This window comes from Microchirus variegatus (assembly GCF_963457635.1).
Source record: "Microchirus variegatus genome assembly, chromosome: 4".
In the NCBI taxonomy this organism is placed as follows: Eukaryota; Metazoa; Chordata; class Actinopteri; order Pleuronectiformes; family Soleidae; genus Microchirus; species Microchirus variegatus.
The window spans coordinates 9,397,078-9,421,024 of record NC_139805.1 but is presented as its reverse complement, the minus strand read 5'-3'; the positions used below and the strand labels follow the sequence as shown (position 1 = coordinate 9,421,024).

Here is a 23,947-nt window from a genome sequence, read left to right as displayed (position 1 = left end):
AGAGCTTTTCGCTGGTGTGTGTCCTGCATGGTAAAGCTCTCTAACTGTAAGAAGAAAAAAAAACACCTCCTCCTTTTATATAAGCGCACTTCCCCCATTGTGTTTTGTTTCCAAAAAAAAAAAAACACAGATCTGAAGTTGACCTGGATACTTGTAGATATGCAAAGGAGTTTCCATTCAAGTCCATTCAGATTTGAAGGATTTGCCTTGGATGGATGGTAATAAACCCCTGAGAGGTCTGAGATGATGAGAGTGTAGAGCTAGAACTGGCATGAAATATGGAGCACAGTGATCGTGGGGATGTTCATTAGGTGGAGAGCCCGCACAGGAGAAGGCACACAACGAGGAAAACACCGTGAGAACAACTCAGAGAACAGGCGAGAGAATGTGAGAACATGTGCATCTGCAGCTTTACAGTAAGATTTAAGTTCCAGCTCTTAGTGATTGGCCGGAGTGCGTGTTTGTGTGTGTGTGTATCTGAGGTGTTCAGCCTTACCAGCAGTAGTCTAGTAGATGTGGTGGCAGTACAGGGATGAAGATGTGTTGCCAGTACATGGGAAAGAGCAGAGCAGCCGCGCCATGGACACATGCCGTTAACTACAGAAAACAAACACAAAAACACAGCATAAACTCAACAAAACTTTCCACACCAACTCCAAATGTCACAATAATAATAATATTCTTTGCTCAAAGTTTGACTGACTTCCCTCTGAAATGTTGCCCCTAAGAAAGAATATACAGTCATAAAATATATTCTTGTTTCCATTACATTTTAACAACTTATTTAACTGCCAAGGTCTATTGAGAACAGACGCTCCATTTCCATCCAACCAGTATCCTGGTGATATTCTGTTTTTTAAAAACATATGATCAAACTTGCTGACGGTGCGATGCTGTTGATGTGCTTTGAATGATCACAGACAAACGCGTATTTAGCCTTTATTCCTGCTCACAAAAGCCCTTCCAAGCACAAGGTGCACTGACATGCCGAGCGCTTCTGTGATACTGATGAACACACGACCTGCAAGCTATTGTTGGAGGAAGAAGAAAATGAAGTCAAAGCCTGAGATCAACCAGCTGACAGGAGCCCATCTTCAAACTCATGACAGAAATACAGCAGAGGGAAGATCGATGGAGGTAAAAAAGAGCAGTATAGGAAAGATTGACAGATGCCTCGCACACACACACGCACACAGACTCAAGGAACAAGAAAGCAATGTTTTTTTGTGTATTCATTCATTTGTGTTGCATAAAAATAATGAATCAGAATTAAAAGTGCAGATTCTTGCCCGTTTCAGACACAAAAATAAACAATTACCTGCTTTAATATTCAGCATCAAAGCAACAATTGTACTACAACCTGCACAAAGGCAACAAGAGGAAACGTAACAGCATTTACAACACAAATGATGCCCACTGCAACGACTAAGAAATTAAACAGAAAATATGGAATAATTAACCTCTTTTTTTCCCAGAAATAATGAGAAACAATGGCATGAAGACGACATTCATTTTTAAAGAAGCTTTCTGTACTGTCAAGTCAACATTTCACATAAAAGTACAGTGATTGTTTTAAAACCAGCACCCCCATCTTGACATCCCCATCTCATAAAAATCCAGCAACAGTAATGACACTACACACCACACTCACTTACACACACACACACACACACACACTCACACACACCAAGGCAGGAGAAAGAGGCTTTAGCTCATCCCCCAGATTAAAATAACATGATTAAATATGGAAAGAGAACAGAGGTCTGAGGGGCTCCTGCGGGACTTCATTAGGGCAAATTGCCAAAGAATGAAACATGAGTTAGCCAAGAGAGACTGCGGGCGAGGCCAATACCGCCGGGACCCCGGAGCAGCAGCCGCTGTTATACTGCTGCAGCTTCACAGTCAATGTGTGAAGCGGACACACGCTATCACACACACAGGCACAACTACCAGGAGACCCCCTGCTCACTGACACACACATTGTCACAATTGACCGGCCAAAACTGGGCGAGCTTGGTCGCTGAAAAAACACTGCTGCCAAAGAAAAAGAAAGTGGGTCCCCCACCCCAAACAATCCACCCAAACATCAAGCCTGGACATCTGAAACAAGCACAACAAAAAAAGTGTGTGTTTGTCGTGGTCCATGTGCCTCCCCCTCTGCATGTTTAACTGCATTCATTTTTCATCTGTGACAGGAAAAAAAGGCAATGATTTTTTTTTTATTGTCTACTCATATACCCAGTCCCACAATAGTTAGGACTTAATCAACATTTAATTGGTGTCTTGCTCTGTGTATCTGCATATGCATATTTACACTGCCTGCCGTCTTCAAATAAAACACAACAATGCCACGCTCCTGTCAGGATCAATTCCCTGGCAAACTGTTTGTTTTTTCCTCTTTTTTTTTTTTTGGTTAATTCTGAAAATAAATCAATGCTATGAATATTAATGTGTGAAAGTGAAGCACTTGGTAGAAGAGCTACTATCCAAACCAGCACACACTTCTGCCTCTTCCAAAAAGCAATGACATTAACAGGCCATTAAATTGTGATGAAGAGAGGTCAGCGATGCGGCTATAGGTAAACATATGTATACGGGTCACGTGCACACACACACACACACACACATACATGCACACACATTTAGTGGAGCGCCAACAGGCAAGTGTATTCCTCCTCTGGGAGTGTGAGACAAGCCCTAGCCATTCACTGGTACCAGGAGGTAATAGCACAGAACACCTCGCTAACCAACTCCAATTATCTCCACCAGACCTCAAGGTGAGTCCCCCAATTGACATGATTTACTCTCACGTTGAAAGGGAAAGAAAAAGGAGTCTCTCTCTCTCTCGCTGCCTCTTCTAAAGCTGGGTGGCTGGTTTGTGGGAGCTGGCTGAGAGGCAAGGGGAGATACTAGAAACTTAGATAATGATTTATAAAGAAAAATCTGGATTTCTGTTTTCCTTTATTTGCTATCTCCAAAAAGATGAAGGTTGTAGTGTGCCTGAGATAAGGTAACTTGGAGGCAGAGGAATCACATACTTGCTCCTCTAATGCAGCTCTATACAAAACACTTTGTCCTTGTTCAGGTTTGAGAACGAATGAGGCAAAAAAAAAAAAAGTAAAGGGAAGATAAATGTGGAAAAAAAATAAGAGAGAAATTGTACTCCCCTTTTTTTCTTCATTTAGGGGGGGGGGGGCTTCACATGAGAGTGGGTCATAAGAGGCTAAGGCTGATAAAATATTTGCCAGGCTGATAAATAATAGATGAGTGGAGCCAAATGGCTTACACGCTCCACAAAAGACCTGGGTGCTTAATATTCCATTCAATGGAGAATCACAGATACAGTCCCCAAGAACAAATACAGGATTAGGTGCTGGGTCCAGTCCTCAGGGACCAGGGCTCTGCCTGGTAATGAGGGGCTGCTTGCCTCTCTCACTATGTGTGTATGTGTGTAGGTGTGGGAGTGTGTGTATGTGTGTGTGTGTGTGTTGCCCCTTCCTCTGAGAGAAGCTAAGCGATTATACAGTGACAGCCTGCTTCAAAAAAACAGTCAAGGTCTTTGGTTCTGCCCTAGCTGTGCTTGAGCTAAGACAGAACTTGTCCATACTCACACTGGTTTACCCAGATCCATTCAACGACACTGAAGAAAGAAGGGACAGAAAGGAAAAGAGAGACAGACAGACAGACAGACAGACAGGGACATGAAGAGAAGGAGGTGACAGAAGGCTGAGGAAGAATGAAGCCAATAGAAACAACTTTTAAAGGGGTAGCAATAAACCGAAGCAGAGAGGTCACACACCACTTTTGACAATAATGTTATCAGGGTGAGAATTAATTGTTAATAAATTCCAGACTCTACACTTAAAGCTAACAGTGTAAACAACATAATAAATGTCTTAACATATTGTCATTTGAATGTCTAAAATAATTAGTTAAAATAAACTTCAGCTCTGTGATGTCTGTGACAATTAAATTTCATAAAGAGACCATAAAAGTTTCCTCCAAAGATCTGATTGATTTGATGACTTTTTTGTTTTTGGATGTGTTCACAAAGCTCACTACAGTTCATATTGGGTTTATATTTCCCAGCTGTGAGCGGCTCCCTCATTTACTGTGTACACTGCACTGTGGGACAATCATGTCCATCAACAGCTCACTTTAAAAAATCAAGCCTTTTAGTTACGAGTCACTTTTGCACTGTGAACACACCGCAGTTTCAACATTCATAGACATAGCACTCTGTGCTTTATCAGTGCAGCTAATCTGCTCCTTCCCGCAAGAAAATATGAAAAACAAACTTGCACAAATCACAAAAAAAAAAGTGGTAATTCCACGTGGGCAGCTACCAAAGCTCTTCTGACAACTCAAAGGTCATCCCACTGATTTACATATTCATTTTCAGATAGGATTGTCGTTCTACAGGCCTGAAACAGCCACACAACTCTTCAACAACAACGTTTCCTTAGAGAACTAGACTGACCTGAGACCTTAGATCTTCTTAGCACTGTAACGTCCACCCACACTATTCCTCTTTACCTCAGCAAATGGACGTGTTGAAGAAAATGCAACATGGTGGGACCTCTGTACATTCACCATTCTCACATACTATTTTTGTACACTACATGGACAGTCAGTCCCAACTACACTACCGTTCAAAAGCTTGGGGTCACCTACACAATTTTTCTTGTGTTTTCGATTAAAACTCACACTTTTATTCATCAAAAGAGTTGCAAAATGGATAGAAAGTATGGTCAAGATTAGAAATAATGACTTTTATTCAAAATAATAATTTTGCCCTTCAAACTTTGCTTTGGTCAAAGAACCAGCAAAACTGTTTTCAGCTGTGTTAACATCATTGCACAAGGGTTTTCAAGGGTTTTATAATCATCCAAAAGCCTTCTAACACCATTAGCAAACACAATGTACCATTAGAACACTGGAAATGGGCCTCTATACACCTATGTACATATTCCATTAAAAAGTAGACGTTTGCAGCTAGAATAGTCGTTTACCACATTAACAATGTAAAGAGTGTATTTCTGACTCATTTAATGTTATATTCATTGAAAAAAAGTGCGTTTCCTTCAAAAATAATGATATTTCTAAGTGACCCCAAACTTTTGAATGGTAGTGTATGTGCATAAGAAGGAATCTATTGCACATCAAGAGCAGTACGTAAATAGCTGCTGCTGCAGGTAACGTAATTCAGTTTGACAGGAGGAATGATATCAACAGAGATGTTCTTGACCTTCTCACATTGGCCTTAAACACTCATTTCTCCTACACTTGGCTTTCCCCCACATTGTCCCGACTCACTCCCAAAATTTAATTCTCTCTTCTCCTTTCCCAGTTCTCATTTTCAACCCAATTCATCTCTCGTTTTTGTTTCCTTCTCTCCTCCTGTTGTCCTTCTGTACATTACCACATCTCCCTCGCCGTCTGTTTATTGCCGTCTTCGCCTTTCCCTCTACGCGCAGCTAAGTTACCAATTACCCACGCTCTGTTGACAAACACCAATGTCAGGGCCCAGCATTACACAGGTGTGCCACAAACAAATAGCTGGCACAGAGAGAGCGGGCACACGGGTCAATGTAGGTAACAGCTAACACCAGACCTCCCACACATCCACAAACATTCTCACGGGAACACACAATGGTACAATGTACAAACACCTGTGAGTGCAAAAGTGGCATACAAACAGATGTATGCAAAAAAAACAACAAAAAAAAAAACACCCACAAAACGCACATGCACAGCACAGCAATTAAGTTAGACACTTAGCATGGGACAAAAAATGTGTTTACTGCAGGGAGGGAGAGCGGGAAGGGGGAGAATGGCTCTGTGTTCTGCAAATGCACAACAACACAGAGACACATTAAGATACCAAGGAAGAGGGAGGTAAAGTCAGAGAGAAAGAGGACCATCCAGAGTGAGAGACAGACGGACAGAAAATATCAGTGAGCAGGAATACCTAAAATAGAGAGATATTTGGAGATAGACAGAAGTAAGGGAAAGAGGGGAGAGGAACAACAGAGGGAAAGGCAGGAAACAGAGAGACAGCTGGCACTCTAGGGCATGGTGGATGGATAGCTCCTTGTTAGCATAGGCCTGACAGGCTGATGAGAGGGCTGCTGTCAGCTGGTGCCGGGGCTGAGCTGTGTGAGTTTGGGCGATAGGCAGGGCAGAGGCTTGGGGGGCCTCGGCACATGAAAGACGTGGAGGGTGGTGGGGTGATGGTGATGGTGGTGGTGGTGGTGGGCGGGGGTCTTCCCAACTGACTAGTTAGAGGAAGGGCCAATGCAGTCCTATTATACGGCCCTATGACAAGGCTGCACGCTCGGCTGGCTCCCTCCCCTGTGCCACCGCCGCACGGCCTTTTAAAAACACTGGTACCATTCACCTCTGGTCACAAAACAGCAATAAGTCAACTGACGCGTTGCTGTAAGATCATGATTTATTCCTTTGCTGTTGGATGCTTGTGAGACACACCGGCCATGTACCGACAGACTGACACGGTGGGTTCACCAGAGGCTTTAACACAGGCAGCACCTCGAGCAGGCAGAATAAATGCAGCATATTCGTGTGTGTGTGTGTCTTTCACTCTCTCTATTCTTTGAATTCCTAGCTTCTCTCTGCTTGGCTGAGAGGCTGGACAGGCGGAGGTGGTGAAAAGCAGCTGGATGGTACTAACGATGTTACTAACAATACCTTCTCTCATACATTCTCTAACTGTGGCGAGCAAGCGCTATAGAAACATTACCTGACTATCCAGTGACTGCTTACACTCACGTTAACTGACATTTTTGACAAACTCTGGCTTAATTGTATATTTCTCACCCTTTAAGATATCAAGAGGCATTGGTGTGGATAATGAGCTGCACTGTCCTCGGCTAAGTATGTATACACTTACATCGCTGCCATCAAGAACCAAGGCAGCCATTTCCACTTGAACTAGGAGGTCAGTCTACCCAGCAGCAAAAATAACGCATCACGGGAGCAGTAATAACACCTAGGCCTGCTAGTAATCCCAGAGGAGATGTGAAAATACCTTTGTACTACAGTGCCTGACATATATCGCTACCAAACCAAAACACTTCTCCCAGAGGAAGATGGATGGATAGACAGATGAGTGGATGAAGGATTGCAGAGGATAAAAGGCTTACAGAGGTAAAGGTCTGACGTGGAAGCTCTTAAAATATCCTGTCGCCATATATTTGTTGAAAAAAAAAAAAAAAAAAAAAGCCAAGATCTGTCTGTGCAGAAAACTGTAAATCACAGGCAAATATTACCTCCACCCCTCTCTACTCCCTCTAAAAAGAAAAACACCTTCACCCTTGGGTCTGGTAATTTACATCGTGTAACCCTTGTGTCACAGCACAGTGTGCTGCCTCGACCCTGAGAGGAGGTGCTGCTGGGCTAAAGAGTTGAGGGGAGACAGGTGAAATTCTCCGAGGGCTAGGTGGATTTTTACAGCTCATGCTGATTAAGGCTCCTGTGGGAGACCCTCGTACCATTTCCTCCAGGACCCATCACCACCACAGGCCCCTCCGGCTGTTCAGTGTTCTGCAGCAATAGCAGATACTGAGGCAGGACCAGCTACACTGCAGATACAGATAGGACTCGGATGACATCACTTCCCTCTTCCACCTCATCTGTCATAAACATTTGGTTCTGCCTTGTCCATCTCAACGATAACAGGGGGGGGGGGGGAGGATGGAATGAGGAACCAAGGGAGGAAGAGGGGAAAAAGAGAGATTTCCTCCCTCATACAGAAAGAATAGACTTTGAATTATGTGAAAGAGTTAAGACACATAATAACTGATAATTTAAGGCTTTTTCCTCATTAATGTGTTGCGTTTATAAGACAAACTGTAACTGTGGATTTAAAAGCTTGCCAGCGCTCTGTGATAGCGTGGCTGCAGGATGTCTGGCCAGCAGATCACTTTGACTCTCTCCACACAAGCAGTGTAACCATGTCAGATAAATATTCTCATCATACTACTTACTGTAGGGTTTGATATCCAGTTTGAATATTGATGAAGAGAATCGTGTTCAATCAAGGGAATAGGCCCAGCATTGAGTTATATACTTTTCTTTGGCAGCGCAATTCAGTATGTGAATGTGATATGAAGCCAAAAAATCATAACCGTGACTCTATGATTGAAAATTAACAACAAAACTATCAACATTTTCCCATGATAATTTCCATGGTACCAAGAGGGAAGGCAGACAAGACTCCCTGCAACTTGCAAACACAAAGTGAAACATTTCATAACTAAAATCTTCATCTATACTAGAACTAATGTTTGGGAGACTAACTTATGCCAATACCCCACACAACATTGTTTTCTACTCATAATTGTTCAATAAGCTATGATGTTTTCTGAATCCTATCTGAACACTTTTCTTCTTGTGCCTGGCAGCGCATGACACTGATAACCAACTATAGTTGAGGGAAGTACTTGCAGGAAATGGACTCACAGTGCTAAGCTTGCTTGAGGTAATGATGATGCGGCGTTCGTGCAGCATACTGGCGTAGAGCTGGAGCATGTTGTTGATGTCCACAGCCACGAAATACTCTGTCAGGTTTCTCTAGAGATGGACAGGAACAGAAGGAACATAACAAAGCATCTAAGCTTACGTTCAAGTGTTGATGCTTCAGACAGTGAGAGTGCCACAGTGTGCCATAAAATAAAACATGTAGGACTGGCTGAAAAATGACTTAAACTTCTACCTTTTGCACCTATCGTCTTTAAGAAACACAGACTTAAATGGCAGTAAATGTTGCTTAAAATGATCAGATTCGTGACTGTTTTCATCTGGTGTCCCTCGCCACAACGACTTACAAAGACTTGAGCTACAATTCGAATACAAGCTCAACAAAGAACATGTGTTCAGTAAGAATCCTCTAATACCCATGGCAATCATTGAACTTCGACATTAAAAGCACAAGCACAACAGGAGATAAAACTGAAACAAGAGGGTGATGCAATAATTTCAAAAGGTGACAAGTGTATCTGATTAAAAACGATTAGAGACAGAAATGTTTCCAGAAGATGGGGATCTCTCTTTGACTCTCTTTGTCTCCTTTCTTGTCTTTTCTTTTCTATTCTATATATACTTACACTCTCAGGGATGGTTGGCAGTCCATTGATATCCGGGGCAATGAAGTAGGAGTGCTGTGAAAACACAAACATGCAGGAGAGAGAAAGAGGGTGGGTCACAAGTGAAGCATACCACTCACAGAAGAGAATGAGGGGAAGACAGGGGGAAAAAGGCCCATCACTTTGTTCTATGATTTATGGCTCATCTTGAGCTCTGTCTATATGAATTGCTGAGCTGGTGTCTGAACTGTGGCAACGCTTTTATCAGGCCAACAGTACAGAGAAGGCAGCAGCTCTGCTCCCGATAGACACAGACTGGGGTGATGTCTCCTGTGGAAAACAGTTCTTTATTTAAGCATTATAAGGGCTTGTGGAGCACCAAGATGCAGGCACACATGCACAAGTGTGCATCCACACAGACACGCACGCTCGTGCACACACAGGTTGTTTAGAGGATCACAGAGCTGCCTGTCTCACTTTGGGAGAGCAGGGCAGGTTCAGTGTTCAGATCAAAGGGGCCGTAGAGAGGTGCTGTTTGGAAACAGGTAGACAAACCACAAACTGAAACACACTATTGTGTCTCACACACACACTCTGTCCTGCATCCTTAGTACACCTGGATTTAAGGCCTTAAGTCGACCATCTGATGCTTAAATCCATAGTGTGTACAGCATTTATTCTCACACTGAACGGCTTTAAGTAAAGTGAAGTATAGAAATGTATTCGTCTGTATATCTGTATTTATTCTTTCAAACAGTGTTGTAATTAAAATGAATTAATTAAATAAGCAAAGCTGTTTAATTTATGGCATCTACCACCTAAGAATTGGTCTGATTAGGAAACATATTCTTAAGATATGACTAAGAAAAGCCCCAAAAAAAATTCTGTAAAGGGAAAAGAGAACTTGACAATTGTACATCATTTCACAAAAACATAACTTAAAGTATGCAAACACGGAGATTATTTCGACTTCAGCAACGCCACCAAGAGAAGAACAACACATATAACTGTTAAGAAATTATACTACAAGAGAGAAAGCCCGTTACAGTCAGGAGAAAAAAAATTATCTGACTTTTTTTGGGAAAATCAGCTAGAGGTCCTGAGAAAAAATTCTTATATTTTGAATAATACTGGGTTAACCTTAAACCATGATATTAACAAATTCAACATTCTCCATCAACTGCAACGTTAAACATGAGGATGCTGCTTCATAAAACACTGTTGATTAATACTGTTCTGTTACCTGACACTAAGATCTCACTGGCTTGTATATTAATGCACCAGTGGGAGTTTTTTTTTTTTGCTAAATACTAAAAACAGTGATGCTAATTAGTCTTATGTGACTGGTTACAGTTAAAACGGAAGCACACACACACAAGCGCATGTATTGAATGTGTTGAGATTGGAGGATTTAGTGTGTTAAATGTAAAATGTAAAAAAGCAATTAACAATGTGTTAATATTTGGCGTAATTCCCTGAGAGGGTTCATATAAATCATATATCCAGTTGAATGAAGCTTAAAGAAGATGAACAAGCAGTGCAAAAACAAACACTAAACTGGAAACTTGGGGCTTTGCCTTGTGGGTTTTTTTTTACTTGACACTTTATAATGCAAATATCATCATATTTCAACTTACAAATGTATCGTCATAAAACAAATTAATATCAATTAACTTTTTTTTGACAAGACATATACTCAGCCAGCTGTTGGTTACATAAGTAAGTTTTATATTTACACAATGATGTTATAGTTTAAAAATATGATGATGATAATAATGATAATAATAATAATAATAATAATAAGATTTCCAAGTAAAAGTAAATCAATTGTTTTAGAAGATAACACAAACAACTACTATGTTTTCCTGCCCTGGAGTTACCTGCAGCTGGAAAATATGAAGAGTATTTGATGTTTTTGATTGATTTATTATTCTGATGACAGTTAGGTTTACTGAAACTGAAACTAGTGAGGCTGTCACACAATGTGTGTTGTAAATGTAACATCAGATGGGAATGGGCCACACAGATAATCCATATTAGTGATTGGCCGTATGGATTCTATACAATATTATAAAAACTAAACATTGAATAATCATGCTTGCATAATATTATACTGTAATAACGTCAGGTTTTGTATGGACTGTTTCTCACGTATTTATTTCCAATAAAACTGTACTGGCAACAGGTTTTTAATCATCGTAAGTAAGTAACACTATAATAATGAAAAATAAAAATATTTGCTAGTCACCGTTGGTTTGTTTGTTTATAAATCTGTTTAAAAGAAGACCAGTGAACAGAATCAGCTAGTCTGTAAACTGCAGCTCAAACCTCCAGCAACTGCCACACATACAGTAAAATATTCACTATAAATCTCTCCCTTTTCCTTCTTCTCTGTTAAAACGTTTCCTTCCTACTGGTCTATAAACTCATGGCATTGTGATAATAACAAGCCATGCTCCTCAACTCTACACAGGCTTTCATTGGCTGTTTGCATGCTGATCTCTTCTTTTTACTTGTGCTTTCGATGACATGTTTATATAAAAACACTGAAAAAGTGGGTTAACTGGAGAAGCATCAAGGAGATTCTTTGGAGCACAATTGCCTTTGCTTTAAACATAAAGAGGAGGAGGGGGCGAAAAACTTTTGATATTCTGAGAGAGAATATTGCAGAGTGGAATGGCATTAATCATTTACAAAGTTTGATTGTTTTCCAGAAGAGAAGAAACATACACCAAGGCCCAGGATAGTTTGTTTTTGTTATATTTATAAAGATAGTGGAGCTTATTTGGCCAAATTGGAAAGCCGCGGCTCCCATGCGATTAGTACAGCAGCAGTTTCATATTTCACAGCAGCCTCCTTCACTCCTCCCACTTCTGCTGTTCACTCATTCCCCTCCACTCACCGGCTCCTTGCTTCGCTGATCTCTCAGTACTTGCCCAGTGGCAATATACAACTGCTCATTCTTGAACAATGAGAGAGGGAGAGAGAGAGAGAGAGAGAGCAAAACAGGGTTCACACATGAAAAGGGACAATGATCCTCCTCCTTGGCTGCCATGATAAAACAAAAAAACTGCTCTTTTAGGGAATAATTCTGCTTCATCAATTAAATATCAAACTAGTGGCTTCTTCATGAAAGAGATGAAGCTATCACCTCTGTACTCTGGGGCTTCTTTTCCAATGAGGCGCTGAGATTCAGATGAAAAGGTTTTGTTCACACACACACACACACAGACAGACAGACACACACACACACACACACACACAGCTAAGGGAGAAGAAACCTGACACAAAGATAAAAATAAATCACAAGGAATCTCAATTGACCTTATTACCCTTCATTGAAATATATTGATTACCCCACATTAGTCGGGTAATGTTGTATATTCATCTGCGTAATTAGATGTGTATTGTTCTGAGACATTCGCTGCACAAAAGACCCAGGGTTGCTTGTTTAATTGGTTAAAAAAAAGAAGAAGAAAAAGGAGGGTTTGTCCTCAAGGACAAAGACTAACACCGGAAGTCTTTTGATCTATTACGGTGTGAAGACTAAATAACTCAACAACAAAAAAAAAGAAAGAAAGATTTGTGCACAAAACGCCATGAGTTTAGCAGCTCCATTAAAAGCCATTACATTCCACTTACACCAGTGAAAGCTGTTGAAGAGTTTTATGTATGAGCTGGAAACATACGAGCAGAGATTGTGTCAGAGTTAACACAAACACCGGCTGACTTTGAGGGACCTGGGATCATTAAGCTATTTCAGTGCTTGATAAGCAGGAGACATGACGAGTTGTGAAAGGACCCTTCAAGTTTAAACATGTCCAGCTCAGGCTTATCACATAAAAGGCTGTTAGCGCCACTTCTCGTCTCCAAACAGAGTGTCAGCCATGGGCCCTCTGTGTCTCTCTGTTCTTACCTACTGCATCTTAACTTCTTCCTGCGAGCTGTTTTCTTTCTGCTCCACTGTTCCATCATTTATCTCCTCTATCTCAACCTCTTTACTTTGTTGATCTCTCCCCGTTTCGGCTTGTCTGCCCTATTTTTCTTTTTTATCTGTTTTCATGCCATGTCTTTGTCTCCTCCTCCCATCTTTGTCAATTTCCCGTCAGTTTTTAATATTCCTTCCTCTTTGTTTCTGCTTCTTTTTTTTCAAGTACAAATTTTGTCTTCAGTGCCTTTCACTCAACTTTTCTCTACTTCTCCATATCTTTCCTCCAGTCTCCTCCTCGATGCAACATAGGACTAGAGTAACTTTGCTGGCCCTCTCTCCCTCTGCCTGTGTCTACTTTCAGCTGTCTTGCCTCTGATAAGGGGGAATATTAGATCTATACCTACCACACTCAGGTTGACTGGCGTGAAGGGCTTTGGTACAGGCAGATCATAGAGAGAATTCAGCATGTCATTCAAGTCATTTTCCTGGGGGAGAGAAACAAACAACAAAAGAAGACAAACAAACACAGGACACATGAAATTCTATTTACTCGTGTTGTTGATGTCATGAGTTATGTGTCAATCTTAACAACAGTGTTGGGACTGACGCCAACCAGAGGGCAATCCTGCAGCGAGTCCCGAAGGGCTCCAAAACATCCTACTGACATATGTTTAAGGAGCAGCGGTGAGGTTAAAAGACAGCTGAGCGCAGGGCTGCAGCCGCTTATTATCCAGCAGCGCTGATTTACGACCGAGAGCAGGCTGTCAGTAATTAAGCGAGGGTCTACACTCTTATGACGTGGGCTTTAAAAATCCGTCAGAAAGCGAGCTTGACCACAGACCAGGCACCGAGATTATTCCTCCAGCATTTATTGGTTCCATGACAAGTCTGCTTTTTACGCTCTTGGACCACTCGCTGGAAAACTGAGGGGGACAAAACTTTGCAACTTGAACTTCACTAACGACTTTGAACGTGGAGGTGGGGGCGTCATTTGTTTTAGCTTTTGTTTGCTCTTGCCCACTCTGAAAACTTTGTTTTGGCTACAAGCTGATGACGGTTTGAGAAAATGTATGCGTGTGCATGTGTGAGCCAGAGAGAAACAGAAACTAAAGAGGAATAGGTGGTGATGTACAGTAAAGAGAAGAGGAAAGGAGGGAGGGACGGAGTGAGTGAGTGAGGGAGGGAGGGGTGATGGGGTGTTGGGGGTGTGTGCAATCGAACGGTCTCCTGTCATGAGAGGCTCAATGCTCACACGCATGGTCAGCAACACGGCCTGGGGAAACAGTTCATTTACCCCTCGCCTTAAACCCTCATCGCTCTTCTGTCTTCCCTCGTCTGTCAACATCTCCCTCTCGCCTGGAACGGACAGCGGGGTAAATAGAAACCAAATCATGCACACTAACACTGCAGTCACCCAGGATTTCCAGCAATCGTTCAGTCTATTTATTCAACTCTCTCTCCCCTCTTGTTTTATACAGACACATTATAAACATATAAATATGTACATATATATACACATAATATATGTGTGTATATATTTATATAAATGTGTATATGTTTGAGCAATTGTCTTCTTGGGCTAAAATCTTTGAGGGAGGCAGAAGAGACTAGATAACAAGTGAAAGCAGTCCCACGGCTCTCCCTTTTCCTCTCTTGCTCTCCCTCCCTCCCTCCTTCCTCTTCTTCTCCCTCTCCTTCTTCTCTCTCGTCTAAACATGGGAACATCACCTGCACCCTCTGTGCTAGACACTGCACATCTCCCCAGTTTGTAGCTTATTTTACATTTCCCCTCCCTTTGCTCGTACAATGCAGTGAATAGTCAGGGGAAAAGACTTTTGTAAAATGCGAGCGTGTGTGTGTGTGTGTGTGTGTGTGAGTGAGTGAGTGAGTGAGTGTGTTTTCTTAACGATTTGTTTTCCAGTAAATCATCAGGAATAACTTCCAGTGTCAGATCAGCTTTTGGTCTGTGAAATGTCAACATTGTTGCTGCTAACAACAGAAGCCAAGTCGAGCCCGAGACGGCGAACAAAACTTGCACACTAAAGACAACACGCTGCATGCAGAGGGAGAACACAATGGAGGGGAAATATCTTACCACAGTGCACTTTCAAAAACACAAAGCTGTACACTTGTTTCCCAGTAAAATCCCACTGCGGTGTCTTATTTTCACATCATGTACGTAAAATTATAAATAGCAGAATGTCCAAACGGGATTATTACCTGCTGTTTCAATAGGTAGTCTGCCAAGGTGTTTAGCAGCTTGTAGTAGATTTCAAACCATGGTAGATAACTGAAAGAGATGAAGAAAAAGATATGCAGATTAGTAAACAAATGTAAATATTACAACTAATAAATAAGATGTGCAAAATTAAAGCAGATTAACATTCATCACAGGGTTTCCATTCCTGACTCTCTACTCTGTTGTACAGTGCAAAATGTTGAAAGTGTGTTAATATAGTCTTGTAACATTACATGGATGCATGCGCTGGTAACCTATTGCACAATACTTCAAATGAACACAAGACGCTGAAAATGGATTGTGTTAGCAGCCACAGCTGCTCCAAAGCACAGAGTCACGAGGAGAGAAAAAAAAAAGAAGCTATCTCGTCTTTATTTTGACATTCTTCGTACCCTGGGCTCTACACATGCTATGAATTCCTGACATCTCTGCTCTTGGAGCCAATGGGATGGCTGAGTAGAGAGGGAAAAAACAATAGACTTTAGATTCTTAACATTAACAAAAAAAGAGGAAAAACCCACCATAGCTTTTATGTGATGTGGGGAGATGCTATGGTTTACAAGCATGCTGCTCCCACATGCACGGACTTAAAAAAAAAATGCAGCCCAAGACGCCTCCTGCCACCACCACCAAAACCACTCACCCCCACCTCCCTCCTCACCTCCCAACCCTGTGCTTCTTTTTATGCCCTTCATGCATTAAAAACAACCTTGCCTTATGTAATTAATGTAAAATAAATTATTTCATTAACAAGCTCACAACAATTTATCCTGCAGTGTGTCCGTGATAAAGCTAATCACCAAGTAAACCCGGCATAAGCTCAAAGCCTCTGCAGCATGGCTTTCTTTATAAAGTTGACATATTCTTGGCCAAGACAACTTGGTGTTCTTGGTGGACGAAGGCCAACATTTTTCTTTTGACATAAAAGCTGTGAGGGCTCAGTTCATTTAATGCAACATAAATATAATCATGATAATAATTATAATAATGTCCTATCAAGGTGCTGAGTTTCTATTTAGTTTTAACATGCAGTTACAAATGCTGTAAGAATAATGATTTCGGGAGAAGGAATAAACATAAACTCCCATGAAGGTTTCATTAACTTAACTGGATACATGGGTTGAGAAATAAATTAGATGCCAAATGAGCCGGTCAATCAGAAGCGGACTGAGTATCCTTTAATGTCAGTAAGTCAACTCAGAGCTTAAACAAATCATTATTACTATCATTTCATTCAAATTAAATATCTGACAAACGTCTGAAATGTGCATTTGTGCCTGCGATTATCTCATAAAACATTTTGTCAGAGTTTTCAGAGTGTGAGTTTATAAGCCAGAGAAGTTGTGCTCAGGCAGTTAGCCGCAGTATCCAGAGCATGGGTCACTGGCTGCTCTGTAGACTGGAATTAACAGACAACAAGAATACAATAAAGTGAACCTAATGCAAATTTTCATATCGCTGAAATCCACGAGGGGCCAATGACAGGCTGAGTTCCTGGGGAAGTGCAGCCAAGCGCACCAATCAGAGAGGCCGAGTGACCATTAGTCTGAAACAATCATCCTCTTAACATGCCAATATTTTGACGTTTGCATGAAGATTTAGTGCAATCAGGTCACACTCTCAGGAGAAAATCAAACGTGCGTATGCTAATTCACATGCTGACCGGATATCAACCTGGAGACCTATTTCTGCCACATCAAACAACAAGCACCACAAATATCTGCATGTGCGTTCATTTTACTTTTAAACCATTACCCAAAGTTTGGGTTGATAAAAATGACTCAGGCAGGGGAAACAGAGTCTCTGCATTATCTGCCCCGTGTTTTCTCTCATATTTAAGAAGCCAGGCTTCTAGACATTAATCCTTCATTCATCACAGTTGAAGGGGATGTAAATAGGCCTCTTGCTGTCAGTGAAGCAGCCGTCAGGCCTCACTGTTCTCACAGTCATTACGCTCCTACACTGAGGTACTGTAAATCCTTTGTTTTACAGGGAAATGCATTATCACTGGTGAAGGCAGCCAGAGCCAAATTATCAATATTCTTCCTCACACTGACCTACAGTGAATATTTTTGATGCATTATTTTAATGCGATGGCATAAATGTAAACGTGTAAATGTTTATTATTCACCCCCCCGTGCCCCCCTGTGCCCCCGTCCATGCTGCTCGCTTTGTTGATGCAAAGTTAAAGTTTGGAAAGCTTAGAGAGATACTCCTACTCGTCACAGTTCATTGCTCAGATCTGTTTGTGCTTCGCAAATCCTCCGATAGAGAGGAGAGCATCCATCACTGGTGTGCTCGGTGCGTGGGGGCCCCGCAATCTCTCCTGCCATTTTAAACACGTCTCCTCAAAGTGCCATGTATTCAAGGAATGAACCAGCTAATCTGCTGCCCACACACAGCATCTAACAGGACAGAAATATCCAACAGAGGACATTACTAATCCATAATCACTGGGATGTATAGGAGCACAGACCAACACAAATGAAGCTCAGGCATATACTGTGGAGTAATTCTGAAAATCTACAGTGAAATAAAACAATCCATTAAATCTCCAAATACTGTGGACACCATACATCTTAATACTCCTTTATTTGATGAAGCCCTCACACTCGAGCAGTCATTTCACTACTTGTTCAGTGTTAAGTATGACACTCATTCATGTTCCTCAGAGGCGTCTTAAATTTCCCTTGATGCCCAGTCACCTGTAATCTTAAGTCATTTCCCACTTTGTAGACGGCTCAGTGGAAGATTTCATTACAAATTTTACCTTCTCCGGTCAAAGGTTAAGTACGGGGGGAAGAAAGAGTCATCTGGCAGCCCAATAAGTGCAAACTAACCAGAGCAACACACTCTTTAAAAACTCAGCCATTAAACCAAACCGGTTTATTTTCATCTCTGAATCTCTCATAACAGAAAATCCTTCACAATGTGAAAGATGAAGAAAGAGAGACGGACAGAGGAGAAACAGCATAAAATAAGAAAGCTGTCATTATTATTTTTCTCCATATGTGTGTTTTTATTTCCTTGGATGTTTTGGCTATGGCTTTAGCAACGAGACTATAAAGAGCTGTACACATAAAACTGTCCTACTCATTAAGGCACTTCCTCCCGTAAGGAGAGGTGACAATTTTATGGTCCCAGCACTTCAACAATCACACAGATGCAGACAGTTGTAATTACTTTTGTTTCAAAAACAGGGGAAATGGTAGATTAAAATGAATATTGAGTCTGGGCCTTTGTGCTTTACATTTTCACCAGACAAATTTGACTGATAATTTCATTAGATAAACAACTAACATAATATGTATTCTCTCATCCCTCTGCGGTTTAATTTTTTTAACGGAAGCAATTATTTATAATTTCTTTAATACTGGCTTCTCTGACTGATATGCTGGAATGGAGGGAGCTTAAAATATAATAAACTTTTGACCAACGGCCTTGAACATGACGACTTCATTTACACATTTCTCACATATCTCCAGTGAGATATGTAAACTGTTTCTGTGCTTTGGACTATTTTTATGTATCTTTTTAAGACACAGTGGGGCTTTTTAAGATAGGAGAATGAAAAAGATCAGGGTTAAAAAAGAAAAAAAAAAAAAAGACAGAAAGGAGAATGCATCAAGGGAGCAGGCAAACAATTTTAAATGAAAAAAAAAAAAAAACTTTCTATACATTATTTTATTATAAATGAAGCAAGTCATGCAAACTACTCAGAATGCATAATGAATTTTATACATCATATGTCAAATGAATTAGCATGTCTAACTCAGCGAGAGGGACAGGGGAGCCTCTGCTAATTGGCAGCGAAGCTTCATGCATAATTATGGGCCAAGCGTCTTTGCTGTCGCACTGAGGCAGTAGCCGAATAACGAGGAGAAAAGAGAGAGGGAGAAAGAGAGAGACGGAGAGAGGGAGAGAGAGAGAAAAGAAACACAAAGGCCACGGAAGCTGGCCGGGAAGGGTGGGTGGTGTGGGGAGGAGGGACACCGTTCTTCACAGCAGCTCATCAGGGCAGCGACAAAACCACGACTGTCCATCAACAGCCCCACACACACACACATACACACACACACACAAGAAACAGCAGCATTTACCAGAGTGCTGCTGCTTTACACCGAGATAAAGAAAAGGCTTTGTGCTCCTTTTCCAGGTGTTTGTTGAACTGCTTAATACAGTAATTAAAAGTGGATTTATTTAGTATTTTCTGCTTTATTCCACAGTGAAAAGGCCTGTACACAAAGATTAACACGAGAGTGCTCCTGCTCTGCAATGGCAAGGTAATAACCTGTGTGAAAACATTGAGTCAACATGCACTTACATGGTAATCAAATGACAAGTATAGCCCTCGTTGGAGATAAATTATGTGCAGGAAATTTCATTTCCTAGGTGTGGTGTCTTCAATTATGTACCCTGTGATATGGTAAATGCACCTATGAAATATCAAAAACTGCTAAACTTTTGGATAATTATAGGCACATCACTAACATATTTGTGTGGGCAGATGAGAATATAAATTTGTTATTCTAGCATAGTGCTGCTCAGTGTGCGCAGTGTGAGAATGAATGGAAATGTTGTCTTAAAAATTTGTATTCATTTCTAAGAACGAGTAAAATATATATTTTTTTTTCATCATGAGAAATGAATGCACAAGAAGGACAAGGTTGTGACAGTGAGCCATCGATAATTTGAAAAGGGCAAAACAGGCCAAACTTTAAGTATTTGAAAGACGAATTCAACAAAATGGCTTACTTTGTTTTGTTTTTATTCACATAATTTTCATTTAGCTATATATAATTTAATTAGTCATCACTAATGAAGGGGCAGGATGTGATAGGCATCTTGCTCAATCCTCCTCCTCTAAAACAAAGTTTTATATCGGTTTTCTCTGTGTAAATCCTTATCTGTTTGTCTTCGTTTAAATGTTTGAGATTAATTAATAAATTAAAATCAATTAAAAAATAAAAAGCCACTGTGAGACTTATTTCACATAAAATACACTAAATTGTCTTCAAATGTTTTGATGTAAGAAGTGCAAAAAGGGACGATAATGGCATTCGTTTAATTGATGGAAGACGAAAAAATCCCACAGTGTGACATGTTGAAGACATGTTGAAGACTGCAATTTTGAATGAAGCATAATGAAAGAAGTAGACTATGTGTACCTTAGAGTGTTCACTTTACAGAGTAAATAAATAAAAAAATGTGTGTGGGTGTGAGTGTGTGCGTGTGTGGGTGTGTGTTACCTGAGCAGACATATGCAGACGCGGCAACCTTGGGTGAGTCGACAGAAACCAAACCTCTGCTTGCCGTCGATATCCGTCAGCACAAAGGTGAAATTCTGCCCCACCTGACTCTGGTAAGCCCTGGAACCAACCACACACACACAATGTCACATCAGGGCTCAATAATCCACTGATTACAATCAGCTGGAGAAAATATACAAAATAAAAAAATTGGAAAAATACAATAATTGAAACAAATTTGACTGCATTAGATCAGAGAGCAACTTTATAAACAGTCCAGTGCTCAATCCTCAGTCAAACATTTCCAGTGTGGCTGCTTCAGAGAAACTGTAAAGAGATTTTCTGACCCCAGGGTAAATTCCTGAGAAACTAAAAGAACACCACCCCCTACACCACTAGATGGCAGCAGCTCAGCTTTGGTTTAAAAAAAAAAAAAAAAAAAAAAAAAAAGCAGTTCAGTCCTCCTCCTCCACAGTCCACCCTTCCTTTGCAGTGGGAATTTAACATGACATTTTCCACACTGAAAATAAGAGCTGGGGACTTTTCCCTACACACACATGCACTGAAGAACACACTACTGTGCATGTCATATCAAGATATCAAGAGAAGTGGGTCAGTGAAGACTATTACCTGTTCCAGTGTCCTTACATTAGACTCATGGGAATAACTTTTTTTTAAATGTATGCAGGTTTCTGTTGATATTTTGCTGGGGTTAAGCCACTAGCAATGGTTAATAAACTCATCATTAAAGGTGGAAAGTTAATTGTCAGGTGGCAGAATCTGTGACATAATTTCACAGTTCATTATGTCTGTGTATTTTTTTTATTTATTTTTTTAATCGTTTGAGTCAATATCAGTGCAAGGAGAGCTGAGTGAACATAAGTGCGTGTGTGTGAACGTGGTAAAAGTGAGTCGTAGTTCAAAAAAAAAAAAAAAACACGGAAGCACAGGAGGAGAGGAATCGTACCTTTCCACGTCAAAGGGAAAGCAGAACTTTGGTATCGTCTGAAGGACCTCCTGAGAAACCAGAACAGAGACACACATACAGTGTTTTAGAGAAACATGTATCAAAAGGAAAATAAACAATAACTGTGCGTTTCAAGACAAAAAAAAAATCTCTTGAGCTTTCACTAAGTGGTTGCTATCAACTGGCTGAGCAAAATGAGGATTAGTGTTAAATGCTGCTGATAGGAATCTGACAAAGGCTTCACATCCTAAACACTGCAGCCTAAACGCACTTAATCCAAATGAATGGGCAATATAAACCACTTCATTTGGTGGAACAGAGTGGGAAGGCTCCCCTTTTTTTTCTCAGAGGATGGGGAGGGATGCTCGATCCACAGCTTGAATAATTAGCTGTTAATAAGTTCATCGATTATCGGGTGCCAAATGGAGATGAAAAGATGAAGGGAGAGAGAGGAAGAAAGAGAGAGATGAAGAAAGAGAGAGAGGAAGAAAGAGAGAGAGGAAGAAAGAGAGAGAGGGGACACACAACACCAAGGCTACGGTGGCAGATTGTAGTGACAATGGGCTAAGCAGCTCGGAGGGGTTAAGAGGTAAGAATGGGGGAGCAAGCCTTCAGGGCTTCACCTCCCAACACCTCCCTTGTGTGTTGGGGGAGAGTGGGGAGGGTGAGGTTCTGCATGCTCTTCAAGCAAGGTGTGGGTGTGTGTGGGGGGGGCATTTCCACCAGCGGCATATGGATTAAGACAGGGAGCAGGAACAGAGTGGAGCACCATATGGGTAAGCAACTCCAGACCAACCACACAGACACTGAGCACCAGGTCTCCGCTCTGTCTCCCTGTCTGTCTGTCTGTCTGTCTGTTGCTCTGTCTCCACTACTCTCTTGCTGCTAACCTGGCCCATAACAGGCACCAGACCCTGGTCCATTTCACCCGTCTGTCTTTCTGCTTCCTCTCTCAGTCCTTGCCAAACTGTGCCAAACTCACAGACTAATCCAGAGGACTGCCTGGCCTCTATCGATGTCCACCTCTTTTCTCTTTCATTTGCCTGCCAAGCCTGGCCACTAAGCCTGAGGTCTCCTCTCTTCACTCTGACTGGAGATGACCGAGCTGAGAGTGATGCTGATGCTCCACTGTCGCTCTGTCTGTCTGTCTATCTCCCTCCCTCCCTCCCTCTCTCCCCAAGAGACTGATGCGGACGACAGGTTGGGTGTCTGCTGCTGTCGACTACAGCTAAGACCTCGCAATGGGGAGCAGTCACCGATTCCCCTGCCCCTCCATATCAAAACTTAAAGCTGACACCCCCAGCAAAACAATCATCTCAACAGACAAGCAAGCGACTGTAACAATGAGCTACGACAATGTGTGCGTGTGTGTGTGTCTTATGTATTTGAAAGTGTGATGTACAGTATGTGAGTGCCTGCCTTCTTCAAGGACTTTGTGCGTTCAATGTGAGACGGTGGTTAAACATGTACATTTGCATGTGTTTGTGTGTGCATGTGTGTGGGTTGGAGGCAGGGTTTGACTCGGCTATACGTTTGCGATGTGCATGTACCCACATATGGGGTGTATGCGAGGGGTGGTGGAGGTGAGGTGGGGGTGGGTGGGAGCGAAGTGGATGTTTTTACTTATGAGGATCTGTGATAAAACTGATACCTCAACAAAGATGGAGGGCTCGGTGGCAGAGGAGGTCTGTCTCTGCTGTGGGACTGTGTGTGTGTGTGTGTCTCTCTGTGTGTGCCGTCTCAGTGTGTGCGCCTGTAAAACTGTCACACACATCAGAGCTGCCATCGCTGTATGCGTTTGCTACTATTATTAACCACTATGTGCGCACACCAATATGTTCCAGAGAGCCCTCCCTGGCGCACTGCATATGGCACACAAACCCAAACAGACACGCACATGCACACATACACGGGCGCCCGCTTTCCCTACAAATAAAAACATTTGACTTGCCAGATTTCAGAGCTGTAACAGCCCCGCCCACATCAGGTATCCATGTTTGAGTGACAGTCGCGGGGCTCTAGAGACTCTGATCTCATACAGGACCGACGGAAAATGATGTGTTTGTGTGTGTATGAAGTGTCACAGAAACGACAGACATATACATATACCTATGTGGGGATATATATATATTACACATATATATATTCAAACACCTTACATTATGCAGAGCCTTGAGTATACTGACAACATACAATCTATATATATATAATCTAGACGTATTTTTAATCTACTCTACTGTCTATAGTCATTAGAGCGGGAGGACAGCTGGATGACTTGTGAGACAGATCTTTAATCTACTTACAATGTGTTTTATTCATTGTCTAATCTGCTTTTGACCAGTATTCAATTATTTCCATGCTTCATGTCCAATGTGAAATAAATGTGGACAAAATGGCCATCAAAATTTGCCCGAGGAGGCAAAGACCAATATTTTTTAAACCTTAAAATATTCATCA

The 23,947-nt window shown here is 41.5% G+C and overlaps 1 protein-coding gene across 1 annotated transcript in view; it reads right to left on the bottom strand.

Moving 5' to 3' along the window:
• Positions 1-23,947, bottom strand: part of dennd1b (DENN/MADD domain containing 1B) — a 100,631-nt gene that overhangs the window by 36,010 nt on the left and 40,674 nt on the right. The window contains exons 4-11 of the mRNA XM_083887520.1: positions 21,491-21,540; positions 20,524-20,643; positions 15,256-15,325; positions 13,440-13,520; positions 12,007-12,066; positions 9,126-9,179; positions 8,482-8,592; positions 497-597 (exon numbers count right to left, since the gene is read on the bottom strand). Of these exons, the coding sequence (XP_083743646.1) occupies positions 497-597; positions 8,482-8,592; positions 9,126-9,179; positions 12,007-12,066; positions 13,440-13,520; positions 15,256-15,325; positions 20,524-20,643; positions 21,491-21,540 (647 nt within the window). The remainder of the gene's footprint in view (positions 1-496; positions 598-8,481; positions 8,593-9,125; positions 9,180-12,006; positions 12,067-13,439; positions 13,521-15,255; positions 15,326-20,523; positions 20,644-21,490; positions 21,541-23,947) is intronic.